The 15766-nt window shown below is 28.4% G+C and overlaps 2 protein-coding genes across 2 annotated transcripts; one reads left to right on the top strand and one right to left on the bottom strand.

Moving 5' to 3' along the window:
- Positions 1–5832: 5832 nt before the first annotated feature.
- On the top strand, positions 5833–7072 carry LOC106753618. Its single transcript, XM_014635440.2, has one exon. It carries the CDS (start codon positions 5990–5992, stop codon positions 6959–6961), a length of 972 nt encoding a protein of 323 aa, XP_014490926.1. The 5' UTR covers positions 5833–5989; the 3' UTR covers positions 6962–7072.
- A 3376-nt stretch (positions 7073–10448) lies between these two features.
- Positions 10449–14492, bottom strand: LOC106753587 (protein TRANSPARENT TESTA 16). Its single transcript, XM_014635409.2, has 7 exons — positions 14277–14492; positions 13108–13177; positions 12707–12871; positions 12093–12134; positions 11919–11960; positions 11435–11645; positions 10449–10528 (listed from the first exon to the last, which is right to left on the bottom strand). The coding sequence occupies exons 1-6, from the start codon at positions 14462–14464 to the stop codon at positions 11460–11462; spliced, it is 693 nt and encodes a 230-aa protein (XP_014490895.1). The 5' UTR covers positions 14465–14492; the 3' UTR covers positions 10449–10528; positions 11435–11459.
- Positions 14493–15766: the final 1274 nt, after the last annotated feature.

Below are 15766 nucleotides of genomic sequence, written 5' to 3'. Positions count from 1 at the left end.
TATATTCCATTCCAATATTCTTTTCCATTTTTAATTTGTTTGGTGGGAATTTTCATGTCATAATCATTAATTGTCTCAAACTTTTCATTAGTGGGATTTGTAAATACATTAATCAAATCTCAAAAGCATGGCCACTCATGTCTTCTCATTCTTGCCATGTCATGTAGTGTGTAATTTCAATGGATTATATTTTTTCAAAGGTAGGCCAATGCTTATAACAAATATCACTTTTGACTGTTTTCTTTATAAAATCAAAACTAAATTAAGATGTTTGACTATGATTATTTATAAAATATTATTAAATATGAAAATTTATTATTAAAATTTTGAGTTAAGTATTATAATATATTTCTTTGAGCTTATTAATATTGTACTCACTGGGTAAAAGAATTATAGTCGATAGCTTCAAAATTTAAATATATCAATTTAAATATTATAATACCGTGATTATGACTTGAACTAGTTAACTTTTATAAAATAATTAATAAACCTACAATAAAAATTATATTTCTTCAATATTTGTTGTCATTGTTTCAATTATAATTCATCTATTGACTTTTGATATGTTCAGTTTTTAAAACATGGACCATACGAAAAACTTTATTATGTCTAATACTAAAGATTCAACTTTAAACTCAAAATATGTGCGACGGAGATTTATTTGTTTTCTTCCCAATAGGAGGGTACCCTACAAATTATAGGGTATGCCCTATAATTGACCTACTTAGCAGTTGACTTATATAGGGTATGTCGAATTATATAAGCAAAACCTAAATTGACCTACTTAGCAGTTGATTTATATAAAGTAGATCTATGGATAGTCAGTAGTCCATGGTTTATAAGTTTCCACATTTAGCTAATAAATAATAGAAAAATATTTGAATAGTAGAGATGTAATTACTAATATCTTTTTAATTACTACACATATTCTATGTATGGCTAATAGAAAGAAAATATAGGACTAGATTATAAATTTTACAACTTCAAAATGATTTTTATTTTAATTGAAAAATCGATCAATTGCAACCTTATGAATGTTGATGTCTTATAAGATAATATTAAATGGAAGATCAAAAAGACTTTATGAATTGATGTGTTGGTTGTGTATTTTCTTCATTTAAATAAGTGATATTTATAGATTTATAGGTAGAAAAAAGTAAATAAGAATAAATTGTAATAAATCTAATTTAAAATAAAATAATCTATACTTTTTCAACTTCTAAATCTGGAATCTATTAGAAAAATGAAAAATTGTTTCATGAAAATGAAAAAAATTGAAAGAAAAAAAAATGGTGAGGAACTTACAACATATATTGTTTCAACCACAGAATTCATTGAAAAGAAGGTTTTGTTAATTAATTAATTTCATCTAATCCGAAAGTTGGGCTGCAGAGAATCTCTTTGCATGTGGAATGTAGCATCAGCTTCTGAATCACTGGAATAAAGTGCTCAGCATCTCATTTTATTTTTATTACTTTTATTATTATCACTTCACATCAACGACATCTAATATCTCCTAACAGGTTATACAATTACCTCTTCATCCTCTATATATGTCTTAATACTCGTATTTTCTTTTATTCGTACTAATACGATGATCATTGCAAAAGAAAAAATTCAAACACACAATAAAATACAATCAACACAAGATAATAAACTAATTTACAAAATAAACATTATATACAATAATGTTATAAATATATAACTTATTCACAGAGAATATCATAGTAAATAACATGCATCAAAAGATTCATTTAGCCTGAATTTTTTTATATGTGCATGAGTTAAATTTGTGAAACCATACATACACTTGTGATGCTAATATATTGTTATATTGAATTATCACATATAAAATTAGTCTCTCACACACTTGTAAGAATCCTGATGATTGACAGATTAAATTTAAAGAATTTGTCAATAAAACTACACTTACGATCTCAAATTTTTTTTTAAAAAAAAAACAAAGAGTAAAATAAGTAAGAAAAGAAAAAAGGAAACTCTAAATTTTTTTTTCCAAAAAATAGTGTATTTTAAAATAATAAAAATTATTTATAAAACTTTCTCTACTAAAATGTTTTAATATTAAAATAATAAATTCTCATTATGTTAAAACATTTTCCATTCTAAATAAAATAAAATTATAATACATATAAAGTAGAGTATATAGACTTCGTATTTTCTGTTACCAATTTTATGAAATTGAATTAAACATAAATCTAAAACAAAAACAACTTTATTCATAATTTAAAAAGAAAGAGATATAATGTACTATGGCTCATCATACATAAACCTAAACATATCAAATACTTACACACTTAAAAATTTCTTGAATTACAAAAGAGAAAAAAAAGTATTTATAATATCATGTGTTGTTTGTTTTTATTTTTAATTTTTGAAACAAAAGTATTTATAAATATTTGAATAAGAATAAACGTAAACATAAATATACGTTTTAACATAATAAATTCAATTCAAATCGTCAATTTAATTAATATGAATGGAAAAACTGGTGATTTTATGCTTGATAAGAGACCAATAACATTTCAAAACATTTTTTTTTCTCAAAAATTAAGTGAAAGTGAGAATATTATTTTTGTAGAGAAATGTTATTTGTAAATAAACATTCATATAATACTCAAGATTATTATATGATACGATGATGGTAGAGAGAAATGAATATAAAATGCTGTAAAAATCGTCGAATGGAATGTTTTATTAGATATCGCTTTTCCATTTTACATTTATAATATTAACTAAATTATTCCCCACATGTTAAAATTTATAACTTTAGACATGTAGCATAAATTATTAGCTATCAGAATCTTTCCTCAATAACATTACTTTTAATTTTACCAAAAGATTAAAAGTGCACCATTCTATCCGTTGAAAAAAATACCATAAGTGAATTTTATTCTTTAGGAAAGTTGTACACTTAAAATTAGGCTTAATAACCAATTTTGTGTTCAGTTTCGTTGATAAATCTCAATTTAGTCTCTCTTTTTAAAAGTGTTTGAAACGAGTCCTCACTTTCAAAATTTTGAGTCAAATTAAAAGTGTTTGACGGAAGGGACTAATTTGACTCACAATTTTGAAAGTAAGGACTCATTTCAATCACTTTTAAAACAAGGGACTAAATTGAAATTTGTCAACGAAACTGAGGACAAAATTGGCTATTAAACCTCAAAATTAATATTAATATTTTGATCCCTTAAAGTAAAAGAGGCTAATAAACAATTGTAATGAAGTTATTAATATTTATTCTTTATTTGCATCACATCATAAAAATTATATAAAAAAATAGCCAAACAAAATATATAATGGAGATCAAATTAAAATTAGAAAAATCGCTTTAAAAAATTCATGACTTACAATATATGCTTCTACAAAGAAAAATTCTGAAGTGATATACTAAAAAAATTAGCACATCTATTCTTTCTCTTCTCTTTGCATATGTGAAAGGAATAATATAACAAAATGTTCCTTTCTTGATCGTTGTTGACGAAAAGGTAGCCGAAAATGAATCTTTTGCTGAAAAGTGATTGAAAAATGTAAAATTTATAATATAAATAAGAAATGTGCATATTTATTTATATGTATAAACTTTATGTTAAAATTATAGGAGATATAATAAATAAATTATATTGATGAGTGTCACTAAATTTAGAATGGGACGAAGTCTTAGGCATAAAGTTAGTTGAGAAAAAGACCAAAGTTTTATAGAAATATTCCATGTTGGAAAACTAGATATCCTAATTACGGTGATAAGAAGAATAAATATATGCCTTGTAATAACATCCATATTTTTAAAGAAGAGTTTGTCAAACTTAATGTTGAGTTCGTATAATAGATTTTTTTTTTTTAGTATTTGTAATCCAAAGTAATTTCTTTTATTACACATGAAATTGACATATTTTTATTTTTGAATGATTATACTATGAATAAGTCTCGTAGATTTTTTTAGTCAAGTTTTAATTGATGATGATCTATTATTTAAATTATCTAACAGAATTTGGGTGGAAATACATGTATGTTTATTGTTGATGTGAAGTGTGAAAAACTATTTTTATTTTGTTCAAATTGTAAAATAATTGGCCATTATTTATCTAATTGTAAGCAAGATGTCAAAGCTAATTCTAGTGCAAGAAAACATTTGGTACAGAAATACAACAACATTATCACTCTAAGGGTGACACTATTACTTCTCAAGATTCGGTTCTTATAACAAAATTTATTTAAATGGTGTAGTATGTGATAAAGCCTATAACTATGGTGAAGTTCGTAATATAGTCTACGGTGGAGTTTGTGGTGTAGCCGTTGATGCAACTTGAGATTTAACTTGTGTTGAAGTTCATGGTAGAGCCCGTGGTTGTAATGCAACCACTAGTATAGCTTGAGGTTCAACTTGTGGTACAACCTATGATCTAGTAACCAATACAATATCATGGTTAAGTTTATTGGGATGTCACATGTTGCTCAATTAGATTCTCTTGTTGTGGTTCATCTCAATAATATTTGTATTGTAAATAAATATTCTTTATTAATAAAAATGTTTCTAATGATAGTGTGTTGGTGGAGTCTAATCCTTAACTAGTATACCTTTTTTTAGTTGGATAATGATATTTAGACAACATTTTTTTGACAACATTTGAATATTGATTACGTGTCAATCTGTGATTGGTCAAAAATTACTCCACAATCAATAATAATAATCATAAACATTATTGTGGAGTAATTTTTGACCAATCACAGATTGACACGTAATCAATGTTCAAATGTTATCAAAAAAATGTTGTCTAAATATCATTATCCTTTTTGGTTTAGTTAATTTTTCTGCGAACAAAAATGATATCATATTTTACACTACTTTACTTAAGGATATTTCACATTAACTAAAGATAAAATAAAAAACTACAAAACATAATTAGACATATAATTTTATTTTATAAACTAATTTTGTAAAATTAAATTAAATTTACTTTTTAACATATTTTCATATTTATTTAAAATCTATTATAATAAAATTTAAAGTTTGTTACACTTATCGTGTTATGTAGTATGTTTAGATAAGAGAAGAAAGTATATTAAAGATGTATGTCAATGAAAAAGATAAAGACAAATTTAGAGAAAAATAATACTCTTTTTAAAACATGACATTGGAGTACAATAAAAGTAGTAGTATGAGCTACTCTACTAATCCTACATTCCCTTCTGAAAACCAAACAAGCCCTTAAGGTGATGAAAAATGATTTACTTGACTGTACAAAAAGTTGCATAAGTGCATTATTAAACTCTTTCTTCTATTGGTGAAGATCTTTCTAATTTAACTTTTGCAATGAAAAGGACAAGTTAACCTTGTCTTAAAGAGAAGGTGAAAGCATTAATTGACATGGGATTCTTCTGGCAATGATCTTCGGAACCGATTAGGTACCAAATTGCATTATTCTAAGATAAGTAAAAATACTAAATTTCATCATTAACTTTAATGCGTTTCACACAACTAACAAAGAAACATGAACATAATCACCTGGTACAAGTTCTGCATAATGCTGTTGGTATACCAGTTTTTGTTTGTACATAGCAGATACCATCAGTTTGGCAGCACATCATTCAATCAACAAAATGTTCATCACTCACCAAACAAAATCCCTTTCCCTTTGGAGTCACGTTGCCTTAATCTTAACACCAATTTCTTCACTTAAAAATTCAACAACACCCTCACAAAAACACTTGGTATGCATCAGATAGGAACTGAATTCCTCTCTGAAAGCCAATTGACAGAGGAAATTGCAAAATGAAAGTGAATAAATGAGGCCACAGGGTTGCTTTAATGCTCTACCAAATTCATTATTCACTGCAAGATTGGATTTTGATTAGTTGGTCTTTCTTCATCCACTTCACCTTGAAGTTGAGTATCCCAACCAACCAAAACAATTATCCACAAGCTTCTTATTTATAAGATCAAACTTTAATTTATCAACAGAACCATATAATGAACATGTTGCTCTGGCTCCCAGCATACCCAACATTCCAGCCTGGATGGGACCAAGAACAACTTCATGCCACATTCTTCAAGTGCATCAGTTGGCAAGTGGAGGAAACCTTGGACACTGTCAACTGCCCTTACCACTATTTCTGTGACAAAACACACCCTTCAAACTACCCTCTTCTTGTTGATATCTTGGTGCTTCTCTTCACAGCAGCTTCTTACATTGTGACTCTTGTCACAGTGATAATGGACATGAGTTCAGGAAGAGGGAGAATCTTTTTGAGTCAGTCAAAAAGATTCCTTTTGCCATCTGGGCCAGTGTCCCTTCCAATTATAATCTTGGCCTTTGCAAAGGGTCCTCAAATCAACACAGTATTCCCACTCTCTTGCCTTGGTCCTGCAATTCTTCTGATGGTTCTCATTTCTGCATTGTCCTTTGACAGTGCAGCTGATAAGGACTTCAAGTACACTTTCTTTGTGGCATCAACAGTGTCTGGAATTTTGCATGCAAGCTTGTATCTGGATTCTGTTGTGCTGCCTTATTACACAGGTTTTGATGCACTTGTTTCCTCAACATTTTCAGGTGAGTGTGCATCTTGTGTGTGCAGGAAAGAGGCATTGATTGTGGGAGGGAAACTGGTGAGGTACAGGGGTTGGTCAATGACAACATTTTTTGTTGTGGGGGTGTTGTGTTTGAGGATTGTATGCAAAATCTCAGCAGAAAATTATGCAGCAAAATTGCTGTTCATCAAAGAGTTGATGGAAAGGTTTTGCTGGATCTTGATCACTGTGGATTGTGTTTACCTAACACTGAACTCACCACCAGAAAGAATAGTGTTGAGAGTTGCTGCTTTTGGAGGCATATTTCTTTTGATTTTCCTTCATGTCCTCAAAGAGGCATGCAATCAAATTTACTCAATGGCTTATTTAGCAGAAAAATTTAGATGCATGTCATCATCATTGGAAACAATATAAAGACAAAAGGGATTTTGGGAAGTCAATCAATAGTTTAGCTTTGTTGTAAATTACATGATGTTCATATGATGCTCTTGAAATCATGTAAATTGAGTCCTTTCTTTTTCTTCATCTTGTTCTTTTTTTCTTGTACATTTCACAACCACAAGTTAGATCTTAAAATTCAATCCTTATTTTTCATAATTCAAAGTTTAATTTATAGTATGATTGAAATGAAAATAAATAAATAAATAAATTACTTCACTTGCTCTAATCCAATAAAAGTTGGTCCAATTAGACGCAAACATTGGTAACGTTAGATTGAATTCGAATCCAACTTCACTGATATAGTATAACATAAATTTAATATTTCAAAAGCTATATATTCGATCGTCTATGAATTTAATATTCCAAAATCTATATTTGATCATCTAATTTATCGAGTTGATTAAATATAAATTGTTCAAGTTATAAGTTAATTTAATTAGATTATTCAAATTGCAAACTTATATTAAGTTAACCTTTTTTTAAAAAACAAGTTAATTTTATTTTGAATAATGAAATAATTATAATGAATCTTAAACTAAAAAATGACATATATAATTTTAATAATGAATGCGTATTATTTACTAAGGTATAGCTGAATTGATAAGGGTGATATTAATATCTACATAACAAAAGAGGTAAAATTCTATTTTGGATATGAGAATCTCATTGATGGATGATTAGTAAATAACTTAGTAAATGCTGTGTTTGCATCAAGACATGTCTTTTAACCATGATAATTTTCTAAATTGCATAGACACAGAAAGTAAAGAAGGAAAATGACTTGCAACAACTTGTTTTTACCTTAAAAAGTTTTTTTTTCTTTTACATATTGTAATATTCAAATTAATTATGTTCTACTTTTAATTGGAAAAGGTAAATAGGTCATTAGTACAACATCATGTATAGGGTAAGAAGGATGCATGGGTTAGGTTAGGAAGCCAAAATTAAAATTTTGAGGGGATTACAATTATATTTCACCAATAAAATAATAATTTAAGGTAGAAGTTGAAATTTCAAAACTTAAAGTTAAATGTGCTATTACAAATTGTTTTACTCACTTAGATAAGTGGAATTGCAAATTAAATTTTGATTTATAGGTTTTATGCTATTTTTAAAATAAATAAATAACATCAAATTGCGTTCTATTTTTAAATTACAAAAAAAAGTAAAAATTAAAGGTTTTCAGATTACAAAATCTAAAGAGTTGAATGAGTCGCAGTTCACACTTAAGAGCCACAAAAGAGTGAATGATTCATATTTGTTAAGGATTCATATATATATATATGGGTTTGCTAACTTGCGTATGTCTGTTTTTCAGTTGGTACATTTTAGGGTTTCAGTAGACAAAAATATCCCTATATATCATGAATTTTAAGTTTTAAGGTTAAGGGTATTTTAATAATTTTCATTCTCAAAATTAAAAAAAAAAAAAAAAAAACCCTTAAACCCTTACCCATCTCTCTTATTCCTCTCAACCATTTCTCTTTCATCTCTTTCACTCCAACATTTTCTCTGTCATCCCTATTTTAGCTTCAATTGAAAAAAATCAAAAAGACTTCTTATTTTAATAATTTTCATTCTCAAAACTAAAAAAAGAAAACCCCAAACCCTTACTCACCTCCTTCATTCCTCTCAACCCTTTCTCCTTCATCTCTCTTACTCAAACATTTTCTCTGTCATCTCTGCAGTAGCCCCAACTAAAAAAACATTCATTTTTAAACGATTTACTTTTGTAAAGAGTTGAGTCATATTCACCTTTCTAAAAAAGTTCATTCAAAATCTCTTTAATTTCATTATCTTCACTATATATATTACAGCCGACGGGCACAACTTGCACGAAGACTTATGAGCATCCTTCCTTTACATTATGAGACTACTACATAACATTGGTCCGTGGTCATTTAATTTTTTTGGTAGAAATTCATTAACTTGTTTTCCTTTACTAAAGAAAAAAACAAATCAAAATACAAAAAAATTCTCAATTATAAAATCAAACAATAAAAATTCTAAATCTTGAAATTTTATTTATGATTATATAAAGAAAAAATTAGGTGCTTTAATTTTTTTATTTAAGTATTTTTTTTCTCTATATTTAATAATGAGTGTTTTTTTAGTTAAAGCTAGTGCAGAGATGACAGAGGAAATGTGTTGAGTGAGAGAGATGAAGGAGAAAAGGTTTGGGGTTTCTTTTTTTTTTTTTTAATTTTGAGAATGAAAATTATTAAAATAAGACAAGTGTTTTTGATTTTTTTCAATTAAGTCTAGAGTAGGGATGACAGAGTATTGGAATGAAAGAGATGAGAGAGAAAGGTTCAAAGGATTGAGAGAGGTGGATAAGAGATTGGGAGTTTCTTTTTTTATTTTTTTAATTTTAAAAATAAAAATTATTAAAATACCCTTAACCTTAAAACTTAGAATTCATGATATAAGGGTATTTTTGTCTACTGAAACCCGGTATACATTGCTAAAATGTACCAACTGAAAAACAGGCGTACGCAAGTAAGCAAACCCCATGTGTATATATATATATATATATATATATATATATATATATATATATATATAATCTTAGAACCCATTTACTTTAACACCTCATATTTTTTCAATTATTATGATTCAAATATATTGCAATTAAATTAAAAAATTTACAAGATATTTATTAAAATATTATTAAGATATCTTTTTATTCAATTTTAACTATATGATATTCAAAGTACGGAATTAAAAAAAAATGTATAACCAACAGACTTTTATGATTTGAACATATTCAAACTAATCAATAATATATATTCCAATTAAAATTAATTAATAATAATCATATGCATCATATTTCAAATTTATATCATACCACTTAAATACCTTATGTATTGCACAAATATTAACTTTATATCATACCACTTAAATAATACCTTATGTATTGCACAAATATTAAGTTAAATATCTGAATGTACGTCATTGAAAATAAACACTTTAACTAACGTATCAAAACATCAATAAAAAGTACTTGACATTCATTAATTTTTTTTAATGATTTTCCATTTGTTAAGTATTAAATGATAAAATAATATATTCTAAAACATAGTATCAATAACCAACATAAAGGTATTTCAAAATATGAATTCAATAAAACTATAAAAAATTAATTCATTAAAAATTCTTTCTTTTTGATTGTCCTACTCTTTATGAAATATTAAATAATAAAATAATATATTATAAATCATAACATTAAGTTTTTTTAGTTTTTTTTACTGTTTAAATAGTTTATATATTCTTTAACATTTTCTTATATTATATTAGGAGCTGTAAAAAAGTACTTTCTTCCATACATTTCTATCTAGTATCTCTGTTGTACGATAAACACATACCCTCAAAACATCTAAAATTAAATTTGATCTACATACTTAATTAATTGAAAATTAAAAAAATAAAAAAGTAATATACGATTCCTGATGAAAGAGGCTTGAAATGTATCTATCATTACAAGGATAACATTAATTAGCTTCTTCATTCCCTCAAGAAATTACTCCATCTTTCATTACTCTGCAAGTCATCACAAGCCACACATATCATATTCTTCGGAATCTATAATTAATGTAATCTATACTAAGAAAGAGAAGAAGAAGAAAAAGCAAAATTAAAAACACACATGAAGATACTACAGATCAACATTATTCACATTAGCTTTAAAAATATTATTAACATTAATTGAACTTCATTTGTGTGGATCAAAACCATATATACATGGAGGAATGATATTTCTGAAAACACTGATTGAGAATTGATTCAGATTAATTTTTGGTAAAGCATTATCATTTCTTAAGAATATTCTTCAATTTATTTCAATTCAAAACTAAATTATCTTTAAAAGATAAAAAAAAAATAGATAGAATAAGGTAAAGATGGGAAGAAAAAGCTTCCATTAATTAACACAGTTACAACTACAAGATTCTTACTCTTTCAATCGCTAAAGATAAGAAAACAGGTGTGATGTAGATTCATAAAAATAAATTATATTCATGAAAATATTTGTCTTATGTCGAATGTTACACTCTGAAACTCACATTTTCCAAAATAGTTATGTAAAAACTATAAACATACACTCCAAAAGTTCATATACTTCAATAAACTTACTCAGCTAGATAAATCTAATTCTCATGTTTTGAAGCTGCTATAACAACAAAATACATATGCAAGCAAGCATATCTTTTTAGTGTTGTGTAATAAGACAATACATAAACATGTTTATGCAGGTTTAAGACATTTGTTGTCATAAACAGTAGACTCTTTTAACACACAAAAGAAGGAAAAGAAAGTCTTTTCAGAATGTAGATTATCAGGAAGAAGCCATAAGGAGTATCCTAGTAAGAAACACTTAAAATATTTTCTGATATATATCTATTCTTTATAACTGATAAAATAAGAACATAAAGAGAGAGAGATATATACCATATATTGCTACGCTTTTTGACCTTCACTGAGGCTTGATATTGGGTTGTGCAAGCTGAAGATAAGGGTGAAAGTGTGGAAGCACAGGAGAAGCAAGTTGAAGGATGCTACCAGCAGATTGTTCTTCAAAGAATGGAAACTCATCCATCATATGCATTGGTTTGCTTGCTTCCAATGTAGCCTTCTCAAACTCCAACACTGCTCTGTGTTCCTGAATCTTTCCAACTTTTTTGTTAACAACACACATCATATATATACATAATCTGACATTACAGTAATATTCTTAAATTATGTCAGATAAAAGTAAGTTTGGGCAGCTTTTTCAGTAAACATGTCAACAAGAAAAAAATAGGGATGAGTTTTCTCAAAGTTAAAATTAATTATGTTTATCTTGTATATGTATTTATTTTATGGAAAATGTATTATTTTTTTTAATTTTTCTGTTTACTAACATTTATAATATGTACTAAGTATATATTCTTACCCAACTGGACAAATTATTGTTTTCCTCTTCCAAGATCCTTTCCTGAATTATAATTAAGAAGGTAGAGTTAATAAATATGAATGATAATGTTGTTTTATGTCTACAAAAAATTAATGGGTAGGGTTTGTTTGTATAGTGTATAGATGATGGATGTGAAAGAGAGCCATTAATTACCTTCCTTCTCAGATTCTCCATTTGTTGTTGTAAGAGTTCATTCTGCATGGATATATAGTTATGTCAGACAATTGGTGGCAAAGATGGAACCATGAAAAAGTGATTGGCTACATTACATATAATGTGTAAGAACTTACACATAGAAAACATGACTCTAATTAATCTACATGACATTGAACACCTTAGCCACTTGTGATTATTGACACACTCCGCAGGAATAACATGTTCTGACATTTGAAATAATTTTGATGACCAAGAAAACTAAACAACTAGTTTGATATTTTAATGAATCAGGTAATTTTGTTTTAATTTGACACACATCACATACTTTTCATAATTTTCATCAAACATTTTCATTGTAACGAATTAAGGGTAAGATCTCACCTTTCAAGAACTGTTATAGACCTCAAGTAAAACAACTGTTAAGAAGTAACACAGTTTAACAGCAGAAAGCATACTTAACTGATATTAAAACAGTAACAAGCACTAAACATACTCCATTAAATGCATCTTTTTATTCACAAAAATCTTATTACCTCCAATTTTTAACACCTTTTGAAAATGTAATAGACAAGAAATTAAGTTAAATAAGTATCAGAACACTGCATACATACCTGACGATTTCGAACCTTTGCCACAGAATTCTCCAATTCTTCTTCAAGTTTAGTCAAATCTTCGAATTGCAAACAACCAATTTCTTCTCCAAGATACCTTTGAATTCCCAGTTCAAGACGGAGAGTTTCTTGCCTCAGCATTGCCATGTCATGGATAAATTCTTCCTGCAATCAAGTATAATATATTAAGTAATTCACCTTTATTCTTGTATATATTCATAAACTTACTTTTCAAACTTTAAAAAAACACATCTGAGTTTAGCTTTATGTACCAAAATTTACCCTATTTGCAAATGTATAGAAACCTTGCTATGATTCATAATACAAAGAACAAAATCACTTTTTTTTTTCTTTGATTTTATCAGAATATGAACGGAAAATTTAACAATTGACCCTCATACACGGGGATGGTCACATTCTGCAATGCGAGCTCCTGTTGCTCTCTGGTACTTTTCTATGATCTGCTCCATCCTGATCACAGAGTTTTCATGTTTAATACAGTAATAAAATAAATCCAAGCTTCATATTTTTCATAAAATAAAATCAGCAAAATGTCAAATGCACTGGATATGGTACTTTCGACTACTTAGGTGAGAAACTATAAATTATCAAACAGTTTTAGTTAACTCTGAGTTTGATATGACAGTTTTAATTATTAATATCTAGAATAATGTAAAGTACTAGCTGGTTAGTTGAAGATGAGTAATATTGAACATGGATGCAGGAAAAAGAGATAAGTTGATTAATATGATAGGTTTTTAGCAAGAAAAATGAATGCATAGTTCAGACATGAAAAGTTAGGGTTTGATGAGAGAGTTTAATGTAGAAGATCACAAGTATATTGTGGTTGAAAACGAAATCTATAACCCAGCACATGCCACACTGAGAAAACACATCATTACATGAACTGATCAGATCTATAATCACTATGTCAGACATGAAACTGCACTCCAAGTCCAAGACACTCAAGTGGGTCAACCTTACCTTCGAAAATGAAATTAAGATGATATCGACCTAAAACCTCCTCTCACATGACACACAGACACAACACAAAGAGCCACTTAACACACCACAGAATTAGTATACATTTGAAGAGAGAAATTAATCAACAAGATGATGAAAACTACCACAGATACGGAAGCCATTTTGGAAGAACTAACACAAGAAAACTGTTGCATATATATAGATACAAATATCTAGAAACCCTTATTTTACTCCAGGGACAGAATGAAAGATTTAGAAGAGATTAAGAAGAAAACAAATCAACAGAATTAATGCTAAAAACTAGAGCAGAAATGGAAGCCATTTTGGAAGAATATAACAACTGAAAGCTTTGTGTAGAAACAAGTCACAAATTTACCCTTATTTTACTTCAGAAATGGAATCAAAAGTTTAGTAGCGAAAAAGAATCACTTAGTCAGAAAAATGCTAAAAACCAACACAAATGGAAGCCATTCATAAATACTTGTACAAAATTTTACAGACCCTTGTCCTACTTCAGAAGTTGAAACAAAGTTCAGAAGGCAAGGGATCTGAGAGAAAAGGAAATGAAGGTGTAGTAGGCATGCACCTGAAGGATTCAGTGCACCATTGCCACATCTTCCCAGTGCTGGAGAAGATGATGATCCCGATCTGTGCATCACAGAGCACAGAAAGCTCCTTTGTCTTCTTGATGAGGCCACCTCTTCTTTTGGAAAAGGTAACTTGCCTTGTGGTGGTGTTCTCGATCCTCTTTATCTCAATCTTTCCACGTCCCATGTCTCAATTTCCTTCTACCCTTAGTTTCTCCTTGAATCCCTACACACATTACCACACAAAGATTCAAGTTAAAGAAAATTTATATATATACGTGCATGTAAACCAACCCTTTGAGTTCTTCTACCTTCTAATTTCAACAGAAAACAAACAACGATTTTGACAGAAAAAAAAAAAAACGATGACTATATTACTTATAATAACAAGAAGTTAGTAATTTAGACTGCATATAATAAACTGTGAGCGGCTATATGATTGAAAAATGCAGAAAATTCTTTATTAGGGCTACTTGTAAAGTAAAAGATAGGGGGCATTAAAGAAAAAGCTGATAAGAAGGTGAGAAAGAGATGGTGTGGAAGAGGAGGAAGTAGAAGAAGTGTTGAAATCAACAACTTCATACCTCTGAAAACTTTCTTTACTTGTGGAATTAGAGCTTGAGAAATATGACACTAGCTTGCTATTAATATATACTACCAAATGTGAAGGAAATTTCTGAGAGCCAACCATGGATGTCCAAAACTGCCACAATGCAATTTTGTATATGACAGGATAATGCAGAGGAGAGGCAAGGCTAGTATTGTCATTTTGTGTGGGTGATATAATGAATGTGTAGTAGCTAAGGCACACATATGTTCACATACATATGTTCACATACATACTTACATGCAACTTTTACTGAAGTTTTTATCAGTATTCTTGCTAAGAACATAAGTTTGAATTTCTGTGGTGTGTATGAAAATTTTGCTGGTGCACATGAGATTTGAGAGGCATACCCTAGTTCTAATTAACCTCATTCATCTAAATTTATTTCTTAAATTGCATGCAGAAGGTCCAAGCAAAAGATGAATAATGGAGTGTTCTTTTGAAGGGTCTTGTGGTAATACTGTCAAAAGATTAGGGTTTCTGGTGTCATTTCATGAGTGTGGACAGAAGGAGTTGTTGCAAACTAAACCACTATCATTCCTGGGTCTAAAGTGAAGTCTGAAGTTTGCCACAATAGGAAAAAAGTGAGAATATTAAGGTTTCTATAAATGGTTGAAGACTAAATTAGTAAAGACAAAGAATCACAATTTCTGTGCACAACCTTCATTGCCACATGTGCCAGTATTAAGAGCCTCTTACTCTGCGCCCACAAGACACCAACCACCTTTCAAAATCAAAATAATTTTCAGAATATGTGCATCTATATCTGTATATATATAAATGTTTTTTTTTTCTGTATCACTCTTTCAATGGTTAATATATGTTGTGTCTTGTTTATCAAATTATTGTTATGTATATGCAACTGTTTAGATTTTAGAAAAG

This window comes from Vigna radiata, unplaced genomic scaffold (assembly GCF_000741045.1).
Source record: "Vigna radiata var. radiata cultivar VC1973A unplaced genomic scaffold, Vradiata_ver6 scaffold_134, whole genome shotgun sequence".
Classification (NCBI taxonomy): Eukaryota; Viridiplantae; Streptophyta; class Magnoliopsida; order Fabales; family Fabaceae; genus Vigna; species Vigna radiata.
Note: the sequence above shows the minus strand (reverse complement) of the source record. Positions and strands in the feature narration are given on the sequence as shown.